Genomic DNA, 26,489 nt, shown 5'->3' with positions numbered 1-26,489 from the left:
CTCACCGCTCTCCACCTCGCTGCCTTTCTTGGCGGTCGCCGCGTTGCCCATGTCTGGGGCGATGGCAAGAAGGGGTCAGGGAGGGGAAGGGGGGCTGGGGCCGTGCCCGCCACTCCACAGTCTGGGGCAACTCCCGCTTCTGCACCCGTCAAAGCGGTGAGTGCGCCTAGCGCTGGCGCCCGGAGTCCGGGCGGGGAGACCGGGCCGGGTCTGAGGAAAGGGTTCCAGCGAACTCCTCAGCACCGGTAGCTGCGGCGACGGCGGCGGCGGCGGCAGCAGTAGCGGCGGCGGGCAGACACTCCCCCTTCGCGCGGCCCGCCCTCCCCGCGCGCCCCCGGGCAGCCGCGCGCCCGGGCTAGGCCCTGGCCCGACTGTGTCTTCGCGGGCGGGCGCGCGCGCCGGAAGTGACGTGGGCCCGGGACCCCGGCGGCGGGCGGTGGACCCCTAGCTGGCCGAGCCCAGGGTTGGGGCCTGAGGTTCCGCTGACCGCCTCCTCCGCCGCGGTATCCCGGTCTAGCGCTCGGATGCCCATCGCTGAGATAGTGGGAGGTGGAGTGGGAACCGCTAGCTTTGCGGAAGGCAGAGGCCCTCCTCAGCCTGGCGTTCCCAGTGCCCTGGAGTGGAGTCGCGGGATACCGTTCAGCGGCTCGGGTGGTTTTCCATGTGTCCCGCCACGCGGCGGCTCCTCACTCAAAGACTGCCTTTTCCTCACAGCGCCAGGTCCGAAAAAGAGCCGCACCTTCGGGTTGGAGATCGCGCGCAAGGGTGGTCTCTGGGGGTCTGCATCTGCCCGGCATCGGCAGTAGGAAAAGCCTGGTCCCTAGTCACGGTCGTAGTTCGAGCCTTTCATTCCCTCGCACATTGAGGTATTCGCTGAGCCCACCGCGTTGTCCTCGGGGATAGTAGGCTCCAGTCACAAGCCCTATGTTTTCAGACTTCCCAGGTGGAGATAAAGGAAAATTTTACTATTTCTGCACAACTTCTGTTGATGTACAGCATTGTATTTAGCAACTTCTGTGTAGATCTGAAAATAAATACATTCCCAATTGTTAGTTGCGTTTTTATTAATATAAATCTTAGAATACTTGATTTTGCTGTTAGCTTTACTTAGGTAAATTATATGGCACTCTAGCATTTTTGTGGTTCCATTGAACTTTGCTCTGTGTTTTCCACTTATTACAAAGTCAAAATAGACTGTAACTTCCCAAATTATTCTATGTTCCCAAGGCACCAGGCATAGTAAGTGTTTTACGAATACCTGTTGACTTGAAATTTTTCAGGCTTTTAAAAAAATTTTTCATTACTGACAAAAAATGGAGCGATAAGATTATTAGTAAACTTCCTATTATCGCCAATTCTGCTAATGTATACTGCATTACAACTTCTATACGAATAGTAACTCATTTGCTCCTCATAAGAACCCTATGAGAGATGTGGTTTTACTGTCATCATTTTAGTTAGGAGCAAATTAAGGCACAAAGAAGTGACTTACCAAGATTACACAGCTATTATCTGGTGGAAGCAGGATTTGAACCCAGGCAATTGGGCTCCAAAAATCTGATCCTTTGTCTCTTAATGTTGACCAAAAACTTGTGGATGTTGTGGTAAATTGCTTTCTCTCCATTTGAAATCCCATTGACTTGAAGAGATAGATGCATAGTGAGTATACGTCTCAAGGAAATGTATTATATTGTTTTCTGGGTTTCAATTCAAATAAAATAAAAATAGTGAAGCAAGGATTTGGACTAGATGATGTGAGGTTTTGTGTCGGCATAAAACAGTGTCACAACAATGTCATCTCCAATCCCATTTAGTTTTGTGTTGTGGCTGTTATTTTGCCCCACATACATAGAAAGTTCAATAAGTAGCACTGAACCACATGTATACCAATTAAAGACAACTTTTGATATTCTGTATTCTAGAGGGAATCTTTCTAGTATCATAGAATATTCATACTACTGTCATTGGGGTGAGTTTTAAATGTATACCTTTTTAAATCGCTTTAATGATAAAAGAGTGGTCGTGTGCATAATTTGGCACTTTAACATAATTTTGAATTCTAGGTCTCTAATAAGAGGGCTGCCATCTACATAGTAAATCATTAATTTACAAAGGAGACATTTGAGAGCTATTACAAAAATGGATACAATATAACTATACCTGAAAAATTAATAAGTAAAGCAAAAAATTCAGCTTTACAAATTGTCTCCCCTTCTTTCTCAATTTAACTTTATTATTGGTTAAGGAAATAAGTTCTTAATGATAGAAAAAGTGATCAGCAATTTAAAATTTCTTGCTATTTTTCTTTTTTCTTTATACCACTTTTTTCTGCTTCTTATATTAGCTTACTGCTGCTCTGGTTTAAGGAAGATTATACTTTAAAAGTATAGTTTGGTAAATAGTTTTTAATTAGTTAACATCCATAATCATTTATTTGTAATTACAAACAAGTTGTTTTTCATTATTAGAAGAGTTTTCTATAGAAATTTGTAATTTATGTAGCATCTAAAAGAGTATGTTTTATGAACTGGTTTTCTAACATTCTGGAAGGGGCAGAAATTTCAACTGTCCAGTTATTCGTGAATAATTGGAGGTTCCATGAGGCAATTTCTATCCTTTGCCACCAATGACTGCTGTACCCTAGACAAAAAGAGATGGAACTATTTAATTTTGTTTCCCTAGGAAAGCAGATGCAGTAAGAAGGGACTCATTCAGAGAAAATACTTTTGAGTTCCCTTCCATATAATATTTTTGCTAATCTGAGAACATACAGCATTGTGTAAAAGGGAAAATTATACCAGTGGTATTTGCAAACCTACATAAGCCAGATAACTATCTTAGCCCCATTTTACAAATGAGTGGAACAAGAGCTCAAAGAAGTGAAGTAAGTTGGCCAAGGTCACTCAAGTGGTAAGAGGCAGAGCTCTAGATTATATGCTGTCACTCTGAAACACATAATCTAATCCTCATTAAGATTAGGTTTTTAAATCCGTATTTTGCAGATGAGAAAACTAAGGTTTATGAACAAAGAATCTTGGCACTCTTCTTTCTAGACCACCTCTTAACTCATGAGTGAGAAAAGGGGAGAAAATTAGTAAACATTTTTTCAAATTTATTTTGTAGTTTCTACTTATATTGCCAACTTGATTTCCAAGTTCCTTTAAAGTAAAGCACCCTCAAACACAATGTATGTCGGAAGTACTTGTTTTTCTTAAGAGTGACCAATAATGAAAAACAACTTGTTTGTAATTACAAATAAATGATTGTGGATGTTAACTAATTAAAAACTATTTAGCAAACATACTTTTAAAGTATAATCTTCCTTAAACCAGAGCAGGGGTAAGCTAATTTTGTTTTCATATAATATTTTACATGAAATAAATGCAAGTGAGAATTTAACCACTATAGAATTACAATTTTTTGAATGATAATCATCCACGTTGTCTAATATTTTATTATTGTATAGTATATACCAATTCAAAAGATACCACATGAAATACCAGGCAAAGGGCAAAGTAGTATTTCCAAAATGAGGAAGTAATTTTATGGCCACTAAATTACAAGTACGATAAGTGTTTTAAATCATTCTAATACAGTACAAAGTTTTCTTGCTGGGCATAATTCTAATCCTTTTGTTCAATGATGAATTTTTTTATCTGAGTTTCAGTATTCATCTTTTTGGATATGCCTTTACAGATAGGAAAACTAAAACAATTGACTCTTGTTGAGTAACCAGAATGTTAACAAAATATGTCCTAGTGCCAAAGTGGAATTATAGCTTCTCTCTTTCACAGAGGGACTGGGATACAAACTGAAAGCTTTAAGGAAACATATACATATATATATATATATATATATATATATATATGGGAGTGTGAGGGGCCACAAAACCAACTTTTTTTCTTAACATGAAATTATCTCTCTCAGAAAAGTTTATGTTTGGGATATTCTAATTGTACTAGTGTATTTATCAAAACTATGCCCAAATCTCTGCTATTTCAGTGTTGTGTTCTGCATTTTTTGACATGTACCTGTAAGACAAAAATAACACCCAAATTTACAAAATATTTGCTTGAAATCAAACACGGCACAAAAGCTTTCACGGAGTCTCAGCTTTTATAATCAGATTATCTGTGATCAAGGTGAAAAGGGGAGAATCTGGTCGACAAAATTAAAATTATTAATACATTTATATGATTGATAGTGACAAAATAGAATGTTATGTAGTGAGGTAGAAAAGCTTTCAGCATTTTAGTCAGAAATACCTGGGTTCATGTTCTGGTTTGGCCACTCTCTACGACAAAATATCTACAAAATATCTAAATTATTTTATTTCCCTTGACTTAGTTTCCTGTAGTGTGAAGTTATATGTATTAAATCATATAGTCTATGAAAAACACCTAGGATAACTTTCGTTATATGATAGGCACTCAGTAATTATAAGTCTGTTCTTCAATCCTCAATAACATTCTATTTTCTCATCTTTATGTTTCAACGACAATCATTCAACAAATTTGATTACAACAAACAGAATAATAAGGAGTTTGTACTATATGCAAAGTATTATGAAAGGGACAAAAATGCACAAAATCAGTTTCCTGTCCTCAAGAAGTTTTTGTGTAAGCAAGATGAATATATAAATCAGTGATTGTACAAGATAAATTTGTACTATAGCATAAATGTAAACAATTAGGAAACATAAAGGTAAGTGCCATTAAATCATAGATATTTTAGCAATGAATTTTGATATTTAACAGATGGGGAAGATCATTGAGAACTAAGAACAGCTTGAGCAGAGGCTTCCATGGAAATTATCCCCAGGCCATGCTAGACCAGATGTTATGGAAAGATGTTGTAAGAATTGCAACTTTCCTACTGGAATGTAAGCTATATGTGGAAGAATTTTTATTTTGTCATCACTATATCTACTATATCCAGCATTATGCCTCATATATAGTAAGTACTCAATAAATATTTGCTGAATGAGTGAATAAATGAATAAATAGGTTCAGATCAGATTGTATTTATTTGGGGAAACCTTAAATGCCAATTAAGAAATATAGGCTTTGTTTATTATGCAATAGAGAGCTTGAAGATATTTATAGACAAAAGTAATATAATCCCACATTTTATTAATAAGATAATTTTAATAGTAATGTGATAGATATGTTGGAGAAACAATAGATTGGCAGCAAGATGACTACTGTAGTAGAAGAATGACAGGAAGTCATTCGGTAGTATATCAGCAGTGGGAGAAAAAAGAAAGGATGCATGTCAGATGCTTGAATGTTAAGATCTATAGAATTTGGTAAGTGTTAAGACTCTTTAGCATAATACAAGTGATAGAAGCCCAATTCAAACTAGCATAAGAAGAAATAAGTGGAACTGACTAGGTCACAGAACTAGAAAATTTAGGTTGGACATGGTTTTAGGATTAGATAGATCCAAGGATGGATATCTCTACATATTAATCCTTATTCTGTTCATATATTTCACTGTATTCTGCCAAACAGTCTCTCTCCACATGACAAGTTTACATCCTCCCAGCTTAACAATCTAAACAATAATGCCTTTTCTTTCCAGCAGCCGTATAGTGTAAAGTCAGGTGAATATCCCTTATCCAAAATGCTTAGGACCAAAAACGTTTTCAGATTTTGGATTCTGGATTATTTGCATATACATAATGAGACATCTTGAGGATGGGATCCAAGTGCAAACACAAAATTCATTTACATTTCATATATTCCTTATACAAAGCCTGAAAGTAATTTTACACAATATTTTAAATAATTTTTGTGCATGAAACAAAGTTTTTACTGCATTTTGACTTCAACCTGTCACGTGAGGTCAGGTATGGGATTTTCCACTAATGGCATCATGTTGGTGCTCAAAAAGTTTGGCTTTTGGAGCATTTTTAATTTTTGGATTAGGGATCCAACCTGTATATTATACACATTGGTTCTGTATGGCTAACATTCACATTCCTATGAAGAGAGGACCCCATAGTTGACATGAAATGAGATAAGTATAATTTTCTAGAAGAAACCATCATATGGAATAGACAAAAACAACAGATGCCCAATATAGTGAAAATAAAGACTTAGAGCTCTCGATCAATTTTCTATCCTGAGTAAATGGATAATGAGATCAAGAATAAAGGGGAAAAACTGGTTTTAAAATTAGTGAGACGTGTAACTTGGGTCATACTGAGTTTGAGTTGGTAGTGGGACTTCTATACAGGGATGATGAACAGCAGGAAAATATAAAGTTAGATCAATACATGAATTGTGGGGCACATGTTCTCAGGGCCTCCCGAGGGCTGTGTCATGGGCCATGGTCACTCATATTTGGCTCAGAATAAATCTCTTCAAAATATTTTACAGTTTGACTATTTTTGTCAACAATATTTTGGCACCCAAACATGTTGGGCCTCAGAGAAGACTCAGGACCCCACAGGAGTTGCCCAAACTCAGTGCTAAGGTACCAGCAGGGGCCCACTGAAGCCTCCCTGACTTTGAGCTTCTCCTCTGGTAGAACTCGTGTGTCCTCCTGAGCCCTGCACCTCCCTTTGGTTGAGGGTCCTTGATTTATTCTGAGCTGGTTTTTTTTCTCTTAGGAAGTTGTTATTTAAGAATCCGAATTCTAGTTCAGATCCTAATTTAATTCTAGCATTCAAAGGGTCTTCTCCATTGCTTTTCTCCCAAAATTAATCTCAATTTGGCTTGTTGGTGCACATTTGAGTGAGGAACTGAACTGTTGTTTTCATAGGTAAATGAGAGACTGTGTTTCTTCAGCTCCAAAGAGAAAGGACATTTGCTCCTCCCACCTGAAAGGCACCCTTGGGTGGCCAGGGGCCTCATGGGAGTGTCTGTCCCTGCGGTAGCCCTACAGGGAACCCCCAACAAAATTAGTTTTAAAAAGGCTTCTCCAGGAAGTGCATACGGGAGCTGGTCTCTCCATACTTTGAGCCCATCTGGAAGGGCTTAGATTTCCCGAGAGAAAAACTGAGACACATAAGACAGTAGCAACGACTCAGTGGGGACACACTGTGGAGTCCTGCCCACAAGCAGCAAACACTTTGAACCACTCCACAAAAGCCCTAGGCCACAGCTCAATTCCTCCTTAAAAAAAAAAAAAAAAAAAAAAAAAAAGTGTGGGAAACAAATAATCTAAGAATGAGGAGAAAACAAGGAGAACCCCGCCCCTCTTCAAGCACTCTAGGTTTTATGGTGCCTCTGCTTGCCAGAGTTTGTGTAAAATGGAAGTAATATGGTCTTTCTGTACATTTACATTAAGGAAAAAGAGCCCTAAGGTCGACCTGCAAATGACAGAGTCCCTAAGTTCTCTTTTTTTCTATTTTCTTTTTTTTCTACTTTAAATCTGCTGGTACCTTTCCACTGATACAAAAACCACTGTTTGGATCTAACAGGTGTTTTTTTGTTTGTTTGTTTGTTTGTTTTTGCAATCCAGGGAATTTGTATTTATCTCACAGCTAAAGTTCTGAAGTAAAAGCTATAGGGTCTTTGTGTGTGTGTGTGTATATATATACATATATACATATGTGTGTATGTATTTAAAAGGTCCTTATAATTTCTATCATTTTTGTTTAATTGGCAATTAAATCTGTTTTAATTTCCCTCTAGCCCACCAGACTTTCAGTACCTTGAGATGTAAATTTTGCTATCTAATTTTCACCTAAGAGTTGTTTTCTCTAATATGTAAATTTAAGGCTACTTAGCTGACAACTGCCTGAATAGTGAAACAGGTTATCAAGAATTTAAAAGTCTAAGACAGGAAAAAAGCAGAAAAAAGGTCTTATGAATCTATAAGATGTATTTCTATTGGCATGCACAAATATGTCTATGTATTTATGTGTTGTGTACACAATGTTTCAGTACTAAAAATATATAAAAGAGCTCTAGCTAATTGGCTAAAATATAAAAGCAGTTAAATCAGATAGTCAAAAGAAAAGACTAGTCAAATGCTTTTTGAAGTTAATGTGATTTAAGTAAAATCTTTAATAAAATAATCTGGCTTTAAAATTATTGGTAAAATAATATAAGAGATGTCTAAAAAATTGTTAGCATTTTTGATCAACTGGTTTTGTGCTTACTCCTGCAGAATACTATAAGCCATAAGGGTTATAAAACTATAACATTTTTGACCAAGTGGTTTTGTGCTTACTTCTGCAGAATACTATAAGCCATAAGGGTTATAAAACTATAAAACCCAGCTCAAGACAAAATTATCTTTGCTTGTATAATTTTTGACAAGTAAGACATGAAATATTCTTCGTTTAATGAAAACAGCAAAATCCCAAGTTATTGGTAAAAATACCCTTATATTTAACCTTAAGTTTCTTACCTAAGTAAACACCTACAATTCACAGCTATAAAAGTAGTTAACGGAAATAAAGAATGACTATCACAGTTTTTGTAAATAATCTAGGTAATTATTTAATAAATCAATCAGGTAAATGTAATGGAATAAATGCCTATAAACAAACATGTTGTATAATTTAGGATCTAATGTTATTAATACATATTAAGTATCTGGGTAATTTCCAATTTAAAATTATAGGAAAAAAATTTTAATGTTTTTATTAAAAGGTAAATATATTTGTCTCACTGAAAGCTTATTTAAGGGTTATGTATAAAACAAAGTAAAAGGAACCAAAAAAATAAGAAATGTAAAAATGTTAAAAATATAAAGAGGTACTTTTGATAGAAAAAGTAAAACAGAAAGTAATTTTATCCAAGAAAGAATCTTGTTTGGTAAATTTTTGTCCTACAATAAAATGGGTTGTTCAAGAAAAAGGGATTATGTAGGACAAAACAGAAAGTCTAAGCATGTTTAAGTGTTCTATGTAAGTCATAATAAGGTTAGTAAAAAGGATTTTTTAAAAAGGGGTTGTATAATTCAGTTGGCTCAGCAAAAGAAACAGACAACCCACACTGTGGGAAAATGTCTTCACAATCTATACATCTGACAAAGGACTAATACCCAGAATCTATGAAGAACTCAAATGAGCAAGAAAAAACAACCTCATCAAAAAGTGGGCTAAGGACGTGAATAGACAATTCTCAAAAGAATATATACAAATGGCCAACAAGCATATGTAAAAATGCTCAACATCACTAATTATCAGGGAAAGGCAAATCAAAACCACAATGCAATACCACCTTACCCCTCCTGCAAGAATGGCCATAATCAAAAAATCAAAAAATAATAGATGTTGGCATGGATATGGTGAAAAAGGAACACTTTTACATTATTGGTGGGAATGTAAACTAAAACAACCACTATGGAAAACAGTGTGGAGATTCCTTCAAGAACTAAAAGTAGATACTATTTGATCCAGCAATTCCACTATTAGGTATCTACCCAGAGGAAAAGAACTCATTATATGAAGAAGATACTTGCACATGCATGTTTATAGCAGCACAATTTACAATTACAAAAATATGGAATCAGCCCAGATGCCCATCAATAAACTAGTGGATAAAGAAAATGTGGAATATATACACTATGGAATACTACTTAGCCATAAAATGCAATGAAATAATGGCATTTGCAGCAACCTGGACGGAATTGGAGACTATTATTCTAAGTGAAGTAACTCAGGAATAGAAAACCAAACATCATTTGTTCTCACTCATAAGTGGGAGCTAAGCCATGAGGACACAAATGCATAAGAATGATACTTTGGAGTTTGGGGAGTAGGGGGAAAGGTTGGGAGGGGGTGAGGGATAAAAGACTACACACTGGGGGGTGGGAACAGTGGCTCATGCCTGTCATCCCAGCACTTTGAGAGGCCAAGGTGGGCGGATCACAAGGTCAGGAGATCAAGACCATCCTGGCCAACATAGTGAAACTCCATCTCTATTAAAAATACAAAAATTAGCCAGGCATGGTGGCATGTGCCTGTAATCCCAGCTACTCAGGAGGCTGAGGCAGGAGAATAGCTTGAACCAGGGAGTTGGAGGTTGCAGTGAGCCGAGATCGCGCCACAGCATTCCAGCCTGGCAACCGAGTGAGACTCCATGTCAAAAAAACAAAAAACAAAAACAAAAAACAAAACAAAAAAAACCTACACATTTCATACAGTGTACACTGCTTGGGTGATGGATGCATCAAAATCTCGGAAATCACCACTAAAGAACTTATTCATGCAACCAAATACCACCTGCTCCCTGCAAACCTATTGAAATAAAAAAATAAATTAAAAAGATATATGAGTTGTGAATTTAGTATAAATATGAGAGTCAAAGCCGCAACTGTGAATGAAATAGAAAATACAGAGAAAAAAGGCAGCTAACAAAAGATAGCTATAGAACAGAGAAGAAATGGAGTCTGGTATAGCAGGAGCCTGTAGTGGTCAGACAAGTTTGGAGAGAACAAGGAAACGCAGTCATAAAAGTCAAGAAAGAAAGAGGAATATTAATTTGATTGATTGCTCACTAGAAATGGACTCTAACTAATGTAAGCAAAACAAATTTATTGGAAGAATATGTAGCTGCATATAGGAGGGAATGCAAAACTAAAGAACCAGGCTTGGCACACTCAGGAACCAGGCAGCTCCAGAGAGTTGAAATAGCAGTTGCTGCCTGACATTTTCCCCTAATGCAGCCAATGAAATGAAAACAAAAACAAAGGCTATTCAGTTTCGTTTCTTTTCCTACAATTTACTTTCTAAGGAAACAGTTCAATTGGCCTACCTTGGTTTACATTTCTGCTTCTTACCCAGAGCAAGGCAAATGATTAGCAGTCCCATGAGACTCATCAGTGGTAGAGCAGAAATTTTCCATTACCAAAGAAGATGGAATAGAAGTTGAACACTTAGGAAAAAAAAAACATAAACATAAACAAAAAAACACACACAACAATGTCCACTACTACAGAGGATTTATTTAACAGTGTTAGTAAAGACAAATATTTCTTGTCAGTAGAGCTGTTTGGAGTATCCATTTCCCCCTAAAAAAATGTGGTGAACTTTATTATAAAGTCATAGACATTTTGGATTAAATATACTAGAAATATTCTGTCAACCTGATGTGGTAGGCAAAATAATGCCTCTCCCAAAGATGTCCATGTCCTAATTCCTACAGTTTGTGTATATGGTACCTTGCATGAAAAAGGAAAATTAAATTTTTTTCTAATTAGTTCATGTGAAAATAGGGAGAATACCCTGGACTATCCCTGTGGGCCCACTGTAATCACAAGGGTCCTTAAAAGTGGAAGAGAGAGGCTAAAGAGAAGGTCAGAGTGATGAGATGTAAGAAGGACTCAATGCCATTGCTGGCTTTGAAGATGGAGGAAGGGGGCCAAGAATTGTGGAATATGGGCAGCCTCTAGGAACTAGAAAGAGCAGGGAAACCAATTCTCCTCTAGTCTCCAGAAAGGAATACAACCCTTCTCACATCTTGATTTTAGCCCAGTGTGACCTGTGTTAGGCTTCCAAGCTTCTGAACTATAAGATAATTTTGTGTTGTTTCAAGCCACAAACTTTAAAAATGCAGATTTCCTTAACTCTAACCAAGCCTATTAAATCAAAATAATTCATGTGGACTCAAAATAATCTGCCTTTTTATTATAGTTATTAATAATTTAATATTTTTTCAAAATAGCTAGAAAATAAGATTTGGAATGTTTTCAACACAAAGAAATGATAGATTTTTGAGGTGATGGTTATTCCAATTACCCTGAATTGATCATTATACATTGTAAACATGCATTAAAATATCACATGTGCTCCATAAACATATACAATTATTATGTATCAATTAAAAATCTGCCTTTTAACAAAGTGTGTTCCTGTGTGTGTGTTTAATTCTTGTGTGTTTAAGTGTGATCCTTATGCACACTTAAGTTTAAGAGCCACTACACTATTCTCTTACATCCAAAGTCTCAACTGCTCTAGATCAACAGTCCCAACACACGGTTGGTCAGACATCACTTAAGAGTACTTAGGATAGTACTAGACTTCTTGAATTAGTATTGACAATTTATCTGGTATATTTTCCCCATATATTTACAGTATGTGACTCAGTGAGAAAGGGGTTGAAGGAGGAAAACTCACAACTATTGAGTCTTACTTTGGGTCATATACCATGCAGAGCACTGATATTAACTCATTTAAACCAAAATAGTGATCCATGCTGACCCCCATCCCACTTCCAGATAATATATAGCTCTGGGTCTTCAGATTTCTTTTGTGTGAGTAATTGCATTAACCTTCTAATTAGTCTCTATCCCCTAGTTCCTATCTTTCTCCCATACTTTGTAGGAAATATTCTTAAATTGTGAAGTGGAGAATATCTAAAAAAGAGTACATAGATATAAATAAATATAAATGCACAAATTTAATAATAAAATTCTTGTACCCATATCCAGGCCAGAAATAGAACATTACCATACCTCAGATGCACCATATGTGACGCTCCCTGATTCATTTTCTCCATCCAAAGATAAATAATACCCTGATTTGATTAATCATCCTTTTAATTTATAGTTGCTGTGGGTTTGTTTTTTGGGTTGTTTTTGTCATTGTTGTTGTTTTACTACCTAAGCATGTAGCTCTAAAAAATATACTCTTCAGTTTGTCTATTTTTGAAATTTATAAGAATTTGTAAGAATTAGGTTATTTGCTTCTTTTACTCAGCATTGTTTTTGAGGTATAATCATGTTGAGTGTGGTACTGTAGTTCATTTATTTTTACATGTCTATCATATGATGAATATACAATTGTATGACTACACCATAAATCGCATATCTATTAGACTGCTAATGGATATTTAGACTATTTCTAGAATATTTTTTGTTTGAACAATGTTTCCATGAGCATTCTTGCTTATAAGCCTACACACTCAATAATTTATTTAGATACACAGCTAATAGTGAAACTGAGAGTGTGTAGAGTTTGAGCATGTTTAATTTTCCTAGGTAATAGCAAACTATTTTCAAAAGTAGTTGTATCGATTTATATACACACCAGTAATGGCTAATAATAAATTCCTACTGTTCTACATCCTCACATATACTTTCTTGTTTACTTTTTCCAATGTAACCAATCTGAAAAGTGGTTTTAATTTGCATGCTGAAAAAAGATTTGTATAACATTTCATATGTTTGAGAGCCACTTATGTGACATTTCTTTCCATTACTTTTATTCACTTCTTTATTGAGTTGTTAACATTTTTCTTATTGATTCCTAGGGGCTCTGCATATTTGCTAAATCCTAACTTTTTCTAGCCTATATATGTGGCAATTATCTTCTCCCCATTCATGGTGTATTAATCAGTGTTCTCTAAGAGAAACAGAACCAGTATGATATATAGAAGGAGATTTATTAAGGGAAATTGGCTCATGGTATCACCAAGGTGAAGAGAATCCAGTGTCAGCTTCAGGAACCTCAGAACCAGGGAAGCTGATAGTACAGCTTCTCAGTCAGGCACTGGAGCCCTGGAAACATCTGGTGCAAGTTGCTGAGTCCAAAAGCTGAAAAACTTGGAGTCTCATATCCAAAGGCAGAAGGAGAACAAGTATCCTACTCCAGGAAAGGAGTGTTGGGGGAGGAGAAAGGGATCAAGAGAAAGAGAGAACAGGGAGGGAGACAGAGAGAATCACCAATCACCTCTTTTTTTCCCCTGTTTTTTCTCATCCCTAGGCCCCAACTGATTGTATGGTGCCTGCCCACATTGAGAGTGGGTCTTCTTCTCTCAGTCCACTAACTCACAGGTTAATCTCTTCTGGAAACAACCTCACAGATCCAGAAGCATCCCTCAATTCAGTCCAGTTGACACCTGAAATTAATCATCATACATGGTTAGAGTTTTTATTTCCTTTCTAGTATTTCTGATGTATTTAATATTTTATCAGCTTTATTAAAGATAATTGACATATTTAAGTATGCAATAATTTTTAAAATTTATGTACACAGAAAACCATCAGTACAATTACAATAACGAACAGAGTCATCGCCTTAAAAAGTTTCCTCTTGCTCCTTTGTAATCTTTTCTTCATGCCCCTCCTTGCCCACAAAGTCCTAGTCAATGATGTGTCTGCTTTCTGTCACTATAGTTTAGTTTGCATTTCATTGAATTTAAATGATGGGCACAAGCAGTATGTATTCTTATTTGGTATGGCTTCTTTCACTCTGCATAATTATTTTTAGATTAATCTATGTTGTTTCACGTATCAAGAATTCACTGGTTTTTATTGTTGAGTAGAATTTCATTGTATGGCTATGTGTATACATTCACCTGTTGATCAACATTTACAATATTTCCAATTTTGGCTATTACAGTAAAGTTACGGTGAATATTCATGTGCAAGTCTTCGTATGATTTTATGCTTTCATTTAACTTGGGTGAATCCTAGGAGTAGAATGGCTGGATCATGTGAGATATATATGTTTAATTTTTAAAGAAATTGCCAAGCTGTTTTCCTAAGATATTCTAACATTTTACATCCCAAACAGTATGAGGGTTCCAATTGTTCCACACTCTCACCAGTACTTTTAATATAATCAATCTTTTTAATTTTTAATTTTAGATATTCTAACAAATGTGTAATGGTATTCTATTATGGTAATAATTTACACTTAGCTAATGACGGGTAATATTGAGCATCTTTTTCTGTGCCTACTTGCCATCTATGCATCTTTTTTTGGTGAAATATCTGTTCAAACATTTTGCCCACTTGTATTGGGTTCTCTATATTTTTATTATTGCATTTTGAGAGTTCTTTATTCTGAATACAGTTCTTTTATCAGATATGTTATTTGCAAATATATTCGTTCAATCTGTGGTTTGTCTTTCATTCTACTAATACTGTGTCAAAGAACAGAAGTTCTTAATTTTAATGATATTCAATTTATCAATTTTTTTTCTTTTTTGGATCATGATTTTGCTGTCGTATCTAACACATTTTTTGCTTAGCACTGGGGCACAAACTCCAAGTACAGATGGCTTCACTAGTGAATTCTACCAAATATTTAAGGAAAAAAAACTACCAATTCTACACAAAATCTTCCTGAAAATTAAAGATGGGGATATACATGTTAACTTACTCTATGGGACCAGCATTACTCTGTTACCAACACCAGACAAAGATGTTACAAGAAAGAAATCTACAGGCTGGGCATGGTGGCTCACGCCTGTAATCCCAGCACTTTGGGTGGATCACCTGAGGTCAGGAGTTCAAGATGAGCCTGGCCAACACGGCGAAACCCCATCTCTACTAAAACACACACACACACACACACACACACACACACACACACACACACACACTATCGCCAGGCATGGTGGCGAGCCTGTAATCAAACTACTCGGGAGGCTGAGGCAAGAGAATGCAGGCGAACCGGAGGCGGAGGTGCAGTGAGCTAAGATCACACCATGGACTCAGTCACAGGAGACAAGAGGCGAGAGACTCTGTGCAAAAGAAAAGAAAAAAACAACAGGTGCTGGAGAGGATGTGGAAATAGGAACACTTTACACTGTTGGTGGGATTGTAAACTAGTTCAACCATTATAGAGAAAACAGTATGAAAGCGATTCCTCAGGATCTAGAACTAGATGTACCATATGACCCAGCCATCCCATTGCTGGGGATATACCCAAAAAGTTATAAATTATGCTGCTATAAAGGGCCATGCACGTATATTTATTGCAGCACTATTCTAATAGCAGGGCGGTCAGCCCAAGTATCATCGGTGACAGATTGGATTAAGAAATGGCATATACACCATGGGGAATGCCTTGCAGCCATAAAAGGATGAGTTTCTGCGTCCTTTGTAGGGACATGGATGCAGCTGAAACCATCATTCTTAGCAAACTATCACAAGAACAGAAAACCAAACACATGTTCTCACTCATGGGGTGGGAACTGAACCCTTGAATCTACTTGGACTCCAGGAAGGGGGACATCACACACGGGGGCCTATCATGGGGAGGGAGGGGAGGATTGCATTGGGAGTTATACCTGATGTAAAATGGCGAGTTGATAGGTGCCAACAGACTAACATAGCACAAGTATACATATGTAACAAACCTGCATGTTATGCATGTACCCTACAACTTCAAAGTATAATAATAATAAATAAATTCAAAAAAAAAATAAGATCAATTCTATATAAACATGATGATCTCAGGAAAAAACTCGCCCATACCAGACCTCTGACCTAAAGAACTGTAAGATAATAAATGTTCTTTTGAAACACAAAAAAAAAATCTTACAAACCAGTATCAATTACTAGCATACATGCAAAAATTCTAAATGAAATGGTAACACATCAAATCCAATAACATATAAAAGGGATAATACATCATTGCCAAGTGAGGCTTATATCAGAAATGCAAGATTATCTTAACATTTGAAAAGTAATCAGTGTATTATAATTTACCATATTAACAGAGTAAAATATTGAAATCATAACCATCCCAATAGATGCAGAAAATCATTTCACAAAATCCAATTTCATTTCTGATTTTAAAACAACTTTCATCTAGGAATAGAAGGGAACTTCTTTATCCAAATGTATGACATCTACCTAAACCCTTAGGCTAACAAGTGTTAAAACATCAAATTCTTTCTTTCTGAGATCAGAAACATGATAAGAATGATTGCTTTCACCACTTCTCTTTAACATTTTACTGAAAGTTCTAGTCTGTGCATTAAAACTTTTAAAGCACAACTTACAGTAGCATCAAGTATATTAAATACTTAGGAATAAATGTGACAAAAGAGGTTCAAGACATATAAATGTAAAACTATAAAATATTGCTGTGAGAAGTTAACACAGTGGCGTGGTGGCTCACGCCTGTAATCCCAGAACTTTGGGAGGCCAAGGCAGGTGGATCACCTGAGGTCAGGAGTTCGAGGCCAGCCTGGCCAACATGGGAAACCCCATCTCTACTAAAAAAAACAAAAATTAGTTGAGCATGGTGGTGCATGCCTGTAATCCCAGCTACTCGGGAGGCTGAGGCAGGAGAATTGCTTGAACCCTGGAGGGGGAGGTTGTGGTGACCCGAGATCGCGCCATTGCACTCCAGCCTGGAGACAGAGTAAGACTCCATCTCAAAAAAAAAAAAAAAAAAAAGAAAAAAGAAAAAAAAAGAGAAAAATAGAAGTTAAGGAAGAGCTAAGTTAATAAAGTGATAAGCCATGTTGATGCATCAGAAGACTCAATTTTGTTATGATGTCACTTCTTCCTAAAATTTATCTACAGATTCAATGGATTCCCAAGCAAAATTACATCATCTTTTTTTCTTTTTAACATTGACAAGCTAATTCTAAAATTTGCATGGAAATGCAAAGGATTTAGAAAGAATAACTAACACAACTTTGAAAAAGAAAACGCAAGTTATAACATATACACTGCCTGATTTAAACACTTATGCTAAAGCTTCGCTAATTAAGATAGTATGCTTTTGGTGTAAAGACAGACATGTAGCCAGAAATAGACCCATACATATATTTGCAGTTGATTCTTGACAAAGGTGCAAAATGTTCAAAGGTACATTTTGAGTAAAGAAAGGAAAATCTTTTAAACAAACTACTGTAACAGTGGATATCCATCTTTTAAAAAGAATTTTGATCCATGCCTCATGCAAGATACAAAAGTTAGCTCAAAATGTATCATATTCCTAAATGAAAACCTAAAGCTGTAAGATATTTTTTAGATTTTGTTATTAATTTTTACTATTGTTGCATTGTTGTCAGAGTACATTTCCTGTGTTATCTCATTCCTGGAATTTGTTTAGACATGCTCTATGACCAGTTAAATGGTCAAATATTACACTTGTCACAAGTTAGCATGAAAAGAATGTGTGTTCTGCAGTTATTTTATTGTGTTTCATATATGTCTATCAAGTTAACTTGGTTAATCATGTTCAAGTGTGTACAAGCTTACCGATTTTTGGATATTTAATCTAGCAAATACTGATGGAGGGTAATAAAATCTCCCACTACAGGATGATGGATTTGTTGATTTTTCTTTGTAATTTTCCCAATATTTGCTTCCATATTTTAAGATGTTATTAGAAGCATCATGTGATAGACTTGACCTCATTCATTCATTTAGCAAACATTTCCTGAGCTTGTATGATCTGCCTTGTATGATGAGCTCGTATGATCAGTTTAGTCTAAGAGAAGAGGCAGATAAGCAAACTCTATCTAATGCAGTGTGTGTTTCTAATGCACAGTGTTATAAGTACACAATGGTTTTTGTGAAATCACTGAGAGAGAGGGTATTTAACTATGACTTTGGGAAAAACTACTCAGAGAAAGGATTGTTACACTTGAGCATTGAAGTGGAAGTGGAAGTTGGCCAGAGGGCTTGAGAGATGGGGACAAACATGTGAAGCAGAACGTGCGTTTGAGCCTATACAGAGGCAATGAAATGTGACTGTGGTCACATCAATCAGGGAAATGTAAATACTCCAATATGGAAGGATCGTTATGGGGAAATGGAAAAAGATATAGATGGTGAAGTAGAAAATAACTGGATTAAAGGGGACTTGTAAACTATCCTAATGTGTTTTTATTTTATCCTGACAGTGAAAGGGAGCTATTGAAGGACTGTACAGAGGAATGTGTGATTTGTGTTCTAAAAATAACTCAGTACCAGGGCAAACAATGAATTTTAAAAGCTCAAGACTAAAGACACTGCCAGTTGCCTTCCCAAAGTCCATTTGTTCTCTTCCTCCTTACCAACATAAGCACAATTTTGTTTGGGTTTATATTGTTTTTTAAAAGTGTTTCTTCCATGGCTTCCTTACAGCTCAGGGTGAGCATGTGATCAATTTGAGCAAGATGTAAGCTAAGGATTTATTTAAAAGTTTTCAATTTTTAAATTGATGTAGGTACTTCTCCTTCCTACCTATCTTTCCACCTTTTTTCTTCCTGGATACAAGGACAAAAGCGACTTTCTCCACATAGGAGATCAGAAAGATAGAGAAGCCTAGTTTTTGATGACATTGTTGAATCTCTGAAATACATAATTCCCTTTTAAGTTTCTGTTGGTTAGGTTTCATGTTATTTTCAGCTGCTGAACACAATCCTAAATAATACACAGTAAACATTTGTCTTCCATATTTCAAATTTCTACATTGATGATAGCGCAGAATCTCACACCCTTTCTTAGAAAATCACCTTTCCTTAGATATCCTTAGATATTTTCCCCCATGTTGCTCTTTCCATCATCCTGTCTTATCAATCCTGTCTCCTTAACAATAGTGTCTATTCCTTGTGGACAACACAGAGTCTTACATGTTTTATAACACAAAGTAGGTACTCTAAATGTGAACTGTACTATTGCTCCTTTCCCCTCTATTTGTATAATACATTTGGATAACAATTTGGCAACCTATATAAAGCAATTGTTTTTTCTTCCTATAAATAAGAAAATAAGTATGTGATAAAATTGAAAGAAAAAAATTCAACTGGAAGAACTGAAAATAGATCGGCTAACTCAAAACATGTGGTATTCTTTTCTTTAATTTTTAAGTAAATCATCAGTTTTTCTGAGATTAAGGGTTCATCTCTGAGAGCCTTCTTGTTTCCAAAACAAGTCTGCTTCACCATACAGCCAAAAGAATAAAAAAGCAGCTATAGTCTCCCTGTTGATTAGACTATTAGATTTAACTAGTCTTATTAGTAATATTCATAAGTCCTGTGAAATACATATTATACTAGCTAACCAGTAAGAAAAAAACTAGACGAATGTTTCATTTCTTGTACCAAAATTAATTCCAAAAGTATTACAGATATACATGCAATAAGTAAAATCCTAGAAGTATTGTAAAAAAAAAAAAAAAGTAAATTTTTTTATAATGGTGGAGTAGAGACAAATTTTCTAAAAGTGTAACACAAAACTGGAAACCATAAAATAAAAAAGCATATATATGCCTATGTGGCAAAAAGAAAAACAAAAGAAAGGAAAAAAGAGAAGCCAGCAAAAAAAATTACAAAAGATTAGTCAAAGATTTAATGTTATTTAAACATAAATAACACCTAGAAATCTTATTTACAAGTAAGATGAAGAATGGTAAAGAAAATTAGCAGTCAACCCCAAAACAGCCAAAAAATACTTGAAAAGAAATTCAGATTTATGCATGCAAAATAAGATAATAATCAGATAAGATTCTCTACATATCTGATTCATAATTGTTATAAAGAACGATAACACTTTATCTAAGACTTGTTAATGTATGTGTTAAAAGGTATTTTTATATTGTATGGAAGAGAGGATTAATTTGTATGATTCACTTGGAGAACAATTTGGCATCCTATAACCAATTTCTATCAATGTATTATAAAAAGTTGGAAAGCAAAAGTAATGAATTAATAAAGATAACATAGAAAAACAAATAAGAAGAAAAATTGAATATATAAACAAATCCAACCCCTGTAGCTTCAAAATGAGATACACAATAATTTAGGCAAAGACCTTACCAGCCTAGTCGTGATCCAAAAAAGGATGAAACTATCACTAGATCTCTAAAACTGTCAAAATGTTAAGGTCCCAATGAACTGCATTTTGTCAGAATAAAAAAATTCACATAGTTTTGGGTTGCTATGGTTTGAATATTTGTATTTCCTTAAAAATTCATGTTGATATTTAATCCCCAGTGTAACAGTATTAAGAGATAGAGCATTCAGGAGGAGATCTAGTGCCTTATAACAGGGCTGGAGGGAACTAGCTAGGTCCTTTTTTGCCCTTCCCCCTTTCATCGTGTGAGGACACAGCAACAAGGTGCCATTTAAAAGCAGAGAGTGGTTTTCCCCAGCCACAGAACCTGTCAGTACCTTGACCTTGGACTTCCCACCCTCTGGAATTGTAAAAACTAAATTTCTATTATTTATAAATTTCCCAGTCTGTGGTATTTTATTATACTGAATGGGAATATAATGAAAAGTACTACCTCTGTGCCCTGTATCCTTTAAATCTCTGATGGTGGTACTATTCTCTGCAATTTCTCCTGGGATATAGTTGCTCTGATTTAATATCTTGAATGGGATATGCAAGGAAAGACATTTTTAAGGGCTTCTGCCTAGTCTTTCCTATTACAACAGCTTTTACTGCACAAATTAGAGACCCCATGTGAGGCTTCTGCCTCCTATTGAGTATATCTATCCCAGTATATACTTGAGGAATAGAGAACTAACCACAAGGAAAGTCATTGACCCAATGAAACACAATTTAGGCCAGACTTGGGCCAGAACTCCATTTATTACCTAGTTTTTATAAGCCCACCATTCTAAAGAGGACTATACTGTAATTTCTGGTTCCCTGAACTAGAAATCAACTCATATCCCATATCTAAGGGTTCTAAAAAAAATCTGAGTATTACCTCTTTCTTATTGCAAAGTTGCCTTTATAAATGGCCAGACTCTGTGAGGAACAATCAAGGGAATGTTTATTACACATACTTGTGGTTTTGTTGCAGGATATTTCCTTAAGGGGGCTTAGCTTCTCTTCAATCAATGGACTCGGTGCGTGAACTGACATAGATATAAAATAGCTGAAGGACTACTATTTTGCATTGCAGCCACTAATTATTAACTGCCAATATTTGTTGGATATAGTCCAAGTCAAGTAACAACTTTAGTTGGCTATTATCAATCTGCCTCACTTCTTGGGACACAGTAATCTACTAGCCATTAGAAATGGTCCCCATGAGTTAGAGCACCGCTACTGTTATTCTGGCCTTGCTATCCACTATTTACATCCACATTGTCTCTGATGTATAAGTGCCACCACCTGGCCTCTGGCATTCAGAAACTCTTCTACTAACAAGTAGTAAAATTAGTTCCATGGCAGCATCTCCACCATCAACTGTAAACTATTGAGTTCCCTCACTCAGATTCCTCATTACCTTAGTAAAGAAAATGTCCTCTGGCCCTCCCAGGAAATAGATCAGGTGATGGGTTCTCTAGTCTCACATTAAAAATCTAGCAAAATTTCTGCAGGCAGAGCCTTCTGACTCCTTAATACTATTCCAAAGCACTTCTAGTATTCCCATCTCATTTATGTAGACATCATCATGTCTAAGCTTCAAGATGTTATCTTAAAAATATAGTAGGACTGGCTTTGACAGTATTAAATGCTGGAGTATTAAATCATAAGGTATGGGAGGATGTTCCTACATCAATAAAATTTCCCCTCTTGGTCCCCTTCCCACTACCACCACCAATCTACTTCCACAAGTGTTCCCTAGTTCCTACAAGCACTTCATAGTCAGCTCCTAAAATTCCTTTTATTTATTTTATTTATTTATTTATTTTTTATTATTATACTTTAAGTTCTAGGGTACATGTGCATAACGTGCAGGTTTGTTACATAGGTATACTTGTGCCATGTTGCTGTGCTGCACCCATCAACTCGTCAGCACCCAACTACTCGTCATTTACATCAGGTATAACTCCCAATGCAATCCCTCCCCCCTCCCCGCTCCCCATAATAGGCCCCAGTGTGTGATGTCCCCCTTCCCGAGTCCAAGTGATCTCATTGTTCAGTTCCCACCTATGAGTGAGAATATGCGGTGTTTGGTTTTCTGTTCTTGTGATACTTTGCTAAGAATGATGGTTTCCAGCTGCATCCATGTCCCTACAAAGGACACAAACTCATCCTTTTTTATGGCTGCATAGTATTCCATGGTGTATATGTGCCACATTTTCTTAATCCAGTCTGTCACTGATGGACATTTGGGTTGATTCCAAGTCTTTGCTATTGTGAATAATGCTGCAATGAACATACATGTGCATGTGTCTTTATAGCAGCATGATTTATAATCCTTTGGGTATATCCCCAGTAATGGGATGGCTGGGTCATATGGTACATCTAGTTCTAGATCCTTAGATATAGACCAATGGAACAGAACAGAGTCCTCAGAAATAATAGCACACATCTACAGCCATCTGATCTTTGACAAACCTGAGAGAAACAAGAAATGGGGAAAGGATTCCCTATTTAATAAATGGTGCTGGGAAAATTGGCTAGCCATAAGTAGAAAGCTGAAACTGGATCCTTTCCTTACTCCTTATACGAAAATTAATTCAAGATGGATTAGAGACTAAAATGTTAGACCTAATACCATAAAAACCCTAGAGGAAAGCCTAGGTAGTACCATTCAGGACATAGGCATGGGCAAAGACTTCATGTCTAAAACACCAAAAGCAACGGCAGCAAAAACCAAAATTGACAAATGGGATCTAATTAAACTAAAAAGCTTCTGCACAGCAAAAGAAACTACCATCAGAGTGAACAGGCAACCTACAGAATGGGAGAAAATTTTTGCAATCTACTCATCTGACAAAGGGCTAATATCCAGAACCTACAAAGAACTCAAACAAATTTACAAGAAAAAAACAAACAACCCCATCAAAAAGTGGGCAAAGGATATGAACAGACATTTCTCAAAAGAAGACATTCATACAGCCAACAGACACATGCAAAAATGCTCATCATCACTGGCCATCAGAGAAATGCAAATCAAAACCACAATGAGATACCATCTCACACCAGTTAGAATGGCAATCATTAAAAAGTCAGGAAACAACAGGTGCTGGAGAGGATGTGGAGAAATAGGAACACTTTTACACTGTTGGTGGGATTGTAAACTAGTTCAACCATTATGGAAAACAGTATAGCGATTCCTCAAGGATCTAGAACTAAAGTTCCTTTTAAGTAGAAGGTGCATTTGACTCATTATTTGCAGTAGTTATATTCTATAAAGTCATTAAATTAATACATTTATTTATTATTTGGGGTATTTATTAATACCCTAGGACCATCGCTCTTAAGGTAAATAACAGTGTTAGGTTTCTGTGAGCCTCTGGTCACAACATTTTTCTCAACTGATCAACATATAACAGTGTTTTATGTATCTTTTTGTTTAAAGACACTTTATTTAATATATATTATGGATGCATTAACATTGAATTCACAGCCAATGGTACTATATCATATGGCTGAAAGAAGTTTACCTAACACATATGATGCTTTTCTCCATAAGGCACATCACATCCTTCTTGTGCTTAGGAGCATTAGACAACATTTCATCAGTTTGTTTGGGGGCGATTTTAAAAAGCAAAAAAATACGTTTTTTAATTTTGTATTAAATAAGCAAAATCGCTGACAAAAGGCAGAAAACTGAGAAAAATATGGCATGAAATTGACCAGAAAAAAACACATGTTTACAGTACGAGGGTTGAAACAAGTAGGCAGAGTGTAGTCTTGTTCAGCCTCAGCTGGGAATGTGCATGATGGAGATTTGAGTTTTTTGCAGCTCTATGTATAACCTTGAATGACCACAAAAGTTCTGTGAATATTGAGTTTGGGGGTACCAATAAATTCTAGTGAGTAGGTGGATTTGCAAATAGAGTCCACAAATAATGAAGAGCAGTTGTATTTCCTCCTAAAGGAGGGACTACATTTCCCCATTCAAGGTAATTGGGGTGGAAAAGGTAGACCTTAAAGACAACAAATATCTTTGAAGCATGTCCCTCATGTCAGCCTCTTGCAAAGATTTTTAACTAAAGGGAGGCTACTCTCTTCTAATAAGAGGCAGGGATCTGGTCTGCTGTTCAGGGTATTCTAGTGATATTAGTTTCAGTCTTTCCTACAGGTCTAAGGATTCCTTCTTTTTTCTACTAGGGCCTTCTCTGACACTGGAGACCTAGAAACGTTGGGAATTCTGTCTTTGTCATAACATGGGGAACTCTTATAAAAAGATTCTGAGTCTAATTTTCATACAACCTACAGGAGATAAGAATCATTTAATAACACTATTGCTGAGTCACAAAAATGTGGAGTTAGTAGTTAAAAGACTTGAGCTTGTCTTTTTCCACTTTAAGGGTATGCAAAAACCTGCAACAACTCTACAATCCTTATAATTACTCTTGTTCCCATACCTTTCAAATGCCACAGCCATCATATAGTTCAGTGATTTACCTGTCACCTTTACCACACCCCAATCCTAATTCAGCATAGATAAGAGAGAATAACCAGGGAAATTCTAAAAGAGAAAAAAGTAATAAAAGAGCACTAGTGTTATCTGATATTAAAATATATTTTCAAACCAAAACTGTTATAACAGAGTGAAATAACAAGAATTAAATAGCAAATCAATGGAATTGAGTAAAAAAGTTATATGGAAATGTAGTGCATGTTTAAATGTTGCTTTTCAGAGTCATTAAATTTTGAACATACAGTTACATGCTGCATGATGATATTTTGGTCAATGATGGACTGTATATACGATGGTGGTCCCATAAGATTATAGTGGAGCTAAAAAATTCCTATCACGTAGTGACGTCTTGATGAGGCTGACCCTGTGTAGGTCTAGGGTAATGTGTGTGTTGCGTATCAATTATTAACAAAAGTGTTTAAAAAGTAAAAAAATAAAATAAAAAACGTTTAAAATACAAAAAGCTTATAGAAAAAGAAATAAAGAAAATATTTTGTACAGCTGTACAATGTGTCTGTGTTTTAAGCTGCTTTACTATAGAAGAGTCAAAAAGTTAAAAAAATTTAAAAGTTTATAAAGAAAAAAGGTTATAATGTAAAATAGTTACAGTAAGCTAAAATGTTAATATATTACTGAAGAAAGAAAAATATTTTCAATAAATTTAGTTCAGCCTGTGTACAGAGTTTATAAAATCTGCAGTAGTGTACAATGTCTAGGCCTTCATATTCATTTACCACTTACCCACTGACTGACTCAGGGCAACTTACAGCCCTGTAAGCTCTATTCATAAGTACCTTATATGAGTGTACCATTTTTTAAATCTTTTATGCTGTATATATTTTGACTGTAGCTTTTCTACCTTTACATATGTTTAAATACACAAATACTAACTAGTATATTATAACTGTGTGCAGTATTCAGTACAGTAACTTGCTGTATGGGTTTGGAGCCTAGGAGCAATAGGGTATACCATACAGCCTAGGTGTGCAGCAGGCTATACCATCTAGGTTTGTGTAAGTATATTCTATGATGTTTGCACAATGAAAAATCACCTAAAGACACACACTTCTCAGAACATATCTTGCCATTAAGCAATGCATGACTGTATTTGATGGTAGAAGTGAAAGGATTTTCCTGTTGGTTCATATGTGGGATAGGAAAGCAGCAGAAGAGTCAAGGATGAAAGTAACAGAAGAGTCAAGGATGATTCCTAAGTGAATGAATGAATGAATGAATGATACCAGTGTGAAAGAGAGTAGGTAAGGGAGGGTTTGAATGAGATCAGAAAGGTATTTGTGTGGAGACAGTGCAGATTATGTAGTCTTGTGAAGGATGGCAAGAATTTGAATTTTATTCTCAGTGAAATAAGAAGATTTAGCAGAAGATAAACATGATCTTTTGCACATTTTAAAAATATATATCTGGCCACTAGATGTAGAAGATTTTGTAGGAAGATAAGAATGGAAGCACAGAACACAATCAGGAAGATTTTGTAATCATCCAGGAAGATATAACT

General features: G+C 35.9%; 2 protein-coding genes across 3 annotated transcripts in view; one reads left to right on the top strand and one right to left on the bottom strand.

Moving 5' to 3' along the window:
• PRKACB (protein kinase cAMP-activated catalytic subunit beta) overlaps window positions 1-383 on the bottom strand; it is a 166,308-nt gene extending 165,925 nt beyond the window's left edge. For both annotated transcript variants that reach the window (XM_031650309.1, XM_031650328.1), the window contains exon 1: window positions 6-383. In XM_031650309.1, coding sequence (XP_031506169.1) covers window positions 6-51 — 46 coding nt within the window. In that variant the 5' untranslated portion in view covers window positions 52-383. The remainder of the gene's footprint in view (window positions 1-5) is intronic.
• On the top strand, window positions 62-15,220 carry LOC108584053. Its single transcript, XM_031665277.1, has 5 exons — window positions 62-156; window positions 241-409; window positions 544-866; window positions 4,758-4,956; window positions 13,667-15,220. The coding sequence occupies exons 1-5, from the start codon at window positions 62-64 to the stop codon at window positions 13,847-13,849; spliced, it is 969 nt and encodes a 322-aa protein (XP_031521137.1). The 3' UTR covers window positions 13,850-15,220.
• The last annotated feature ends 11,269 nt before the right edge of the window (window positions 15,221-26,489 follow it).

The sequence above is a fragment of the Papio anubis genome, chromosome 1, assembly GCF_008728515.1.
Source record: "Papio anubis isolate 15944 chromosome 1, Panubis1.0, whole genome shotgun sequence".
Taxonomy (NCBI): Eukaryota; Metazoa; Chordata; class Mammalia; order Primates; family Cercopithecidae; genus Papio; species Papio anubis.
This window is presented reverse-complemented; position numbering and strand designations above follow the sequence as displayed.

Bases quoted from the DNA above. Each gene is read 5' to 3' on its own strand.
- LOC108584053 (XM_031665277.1), top strand. From the start codon at position 62: ATGGCAAGAAGGGGTCAGGGAGGGGAAGGGGGGCTGGGGCCGTGCCCG. The intron at 157-240 runs GTGAGTGCGCCT...CGAACTCCTCAG, and splicing joins CTTCTGCACCCGTCAAAGCG to CACCGGTAGCTGCGGCGACG. The intron at 410-543 runs GTGGGCCCGGGA...TCGCTGAGATAG, and splicing joins GCGCGCGCGCCGGAAGTGAC to TGGGAGGTGGAGTGGGAACC.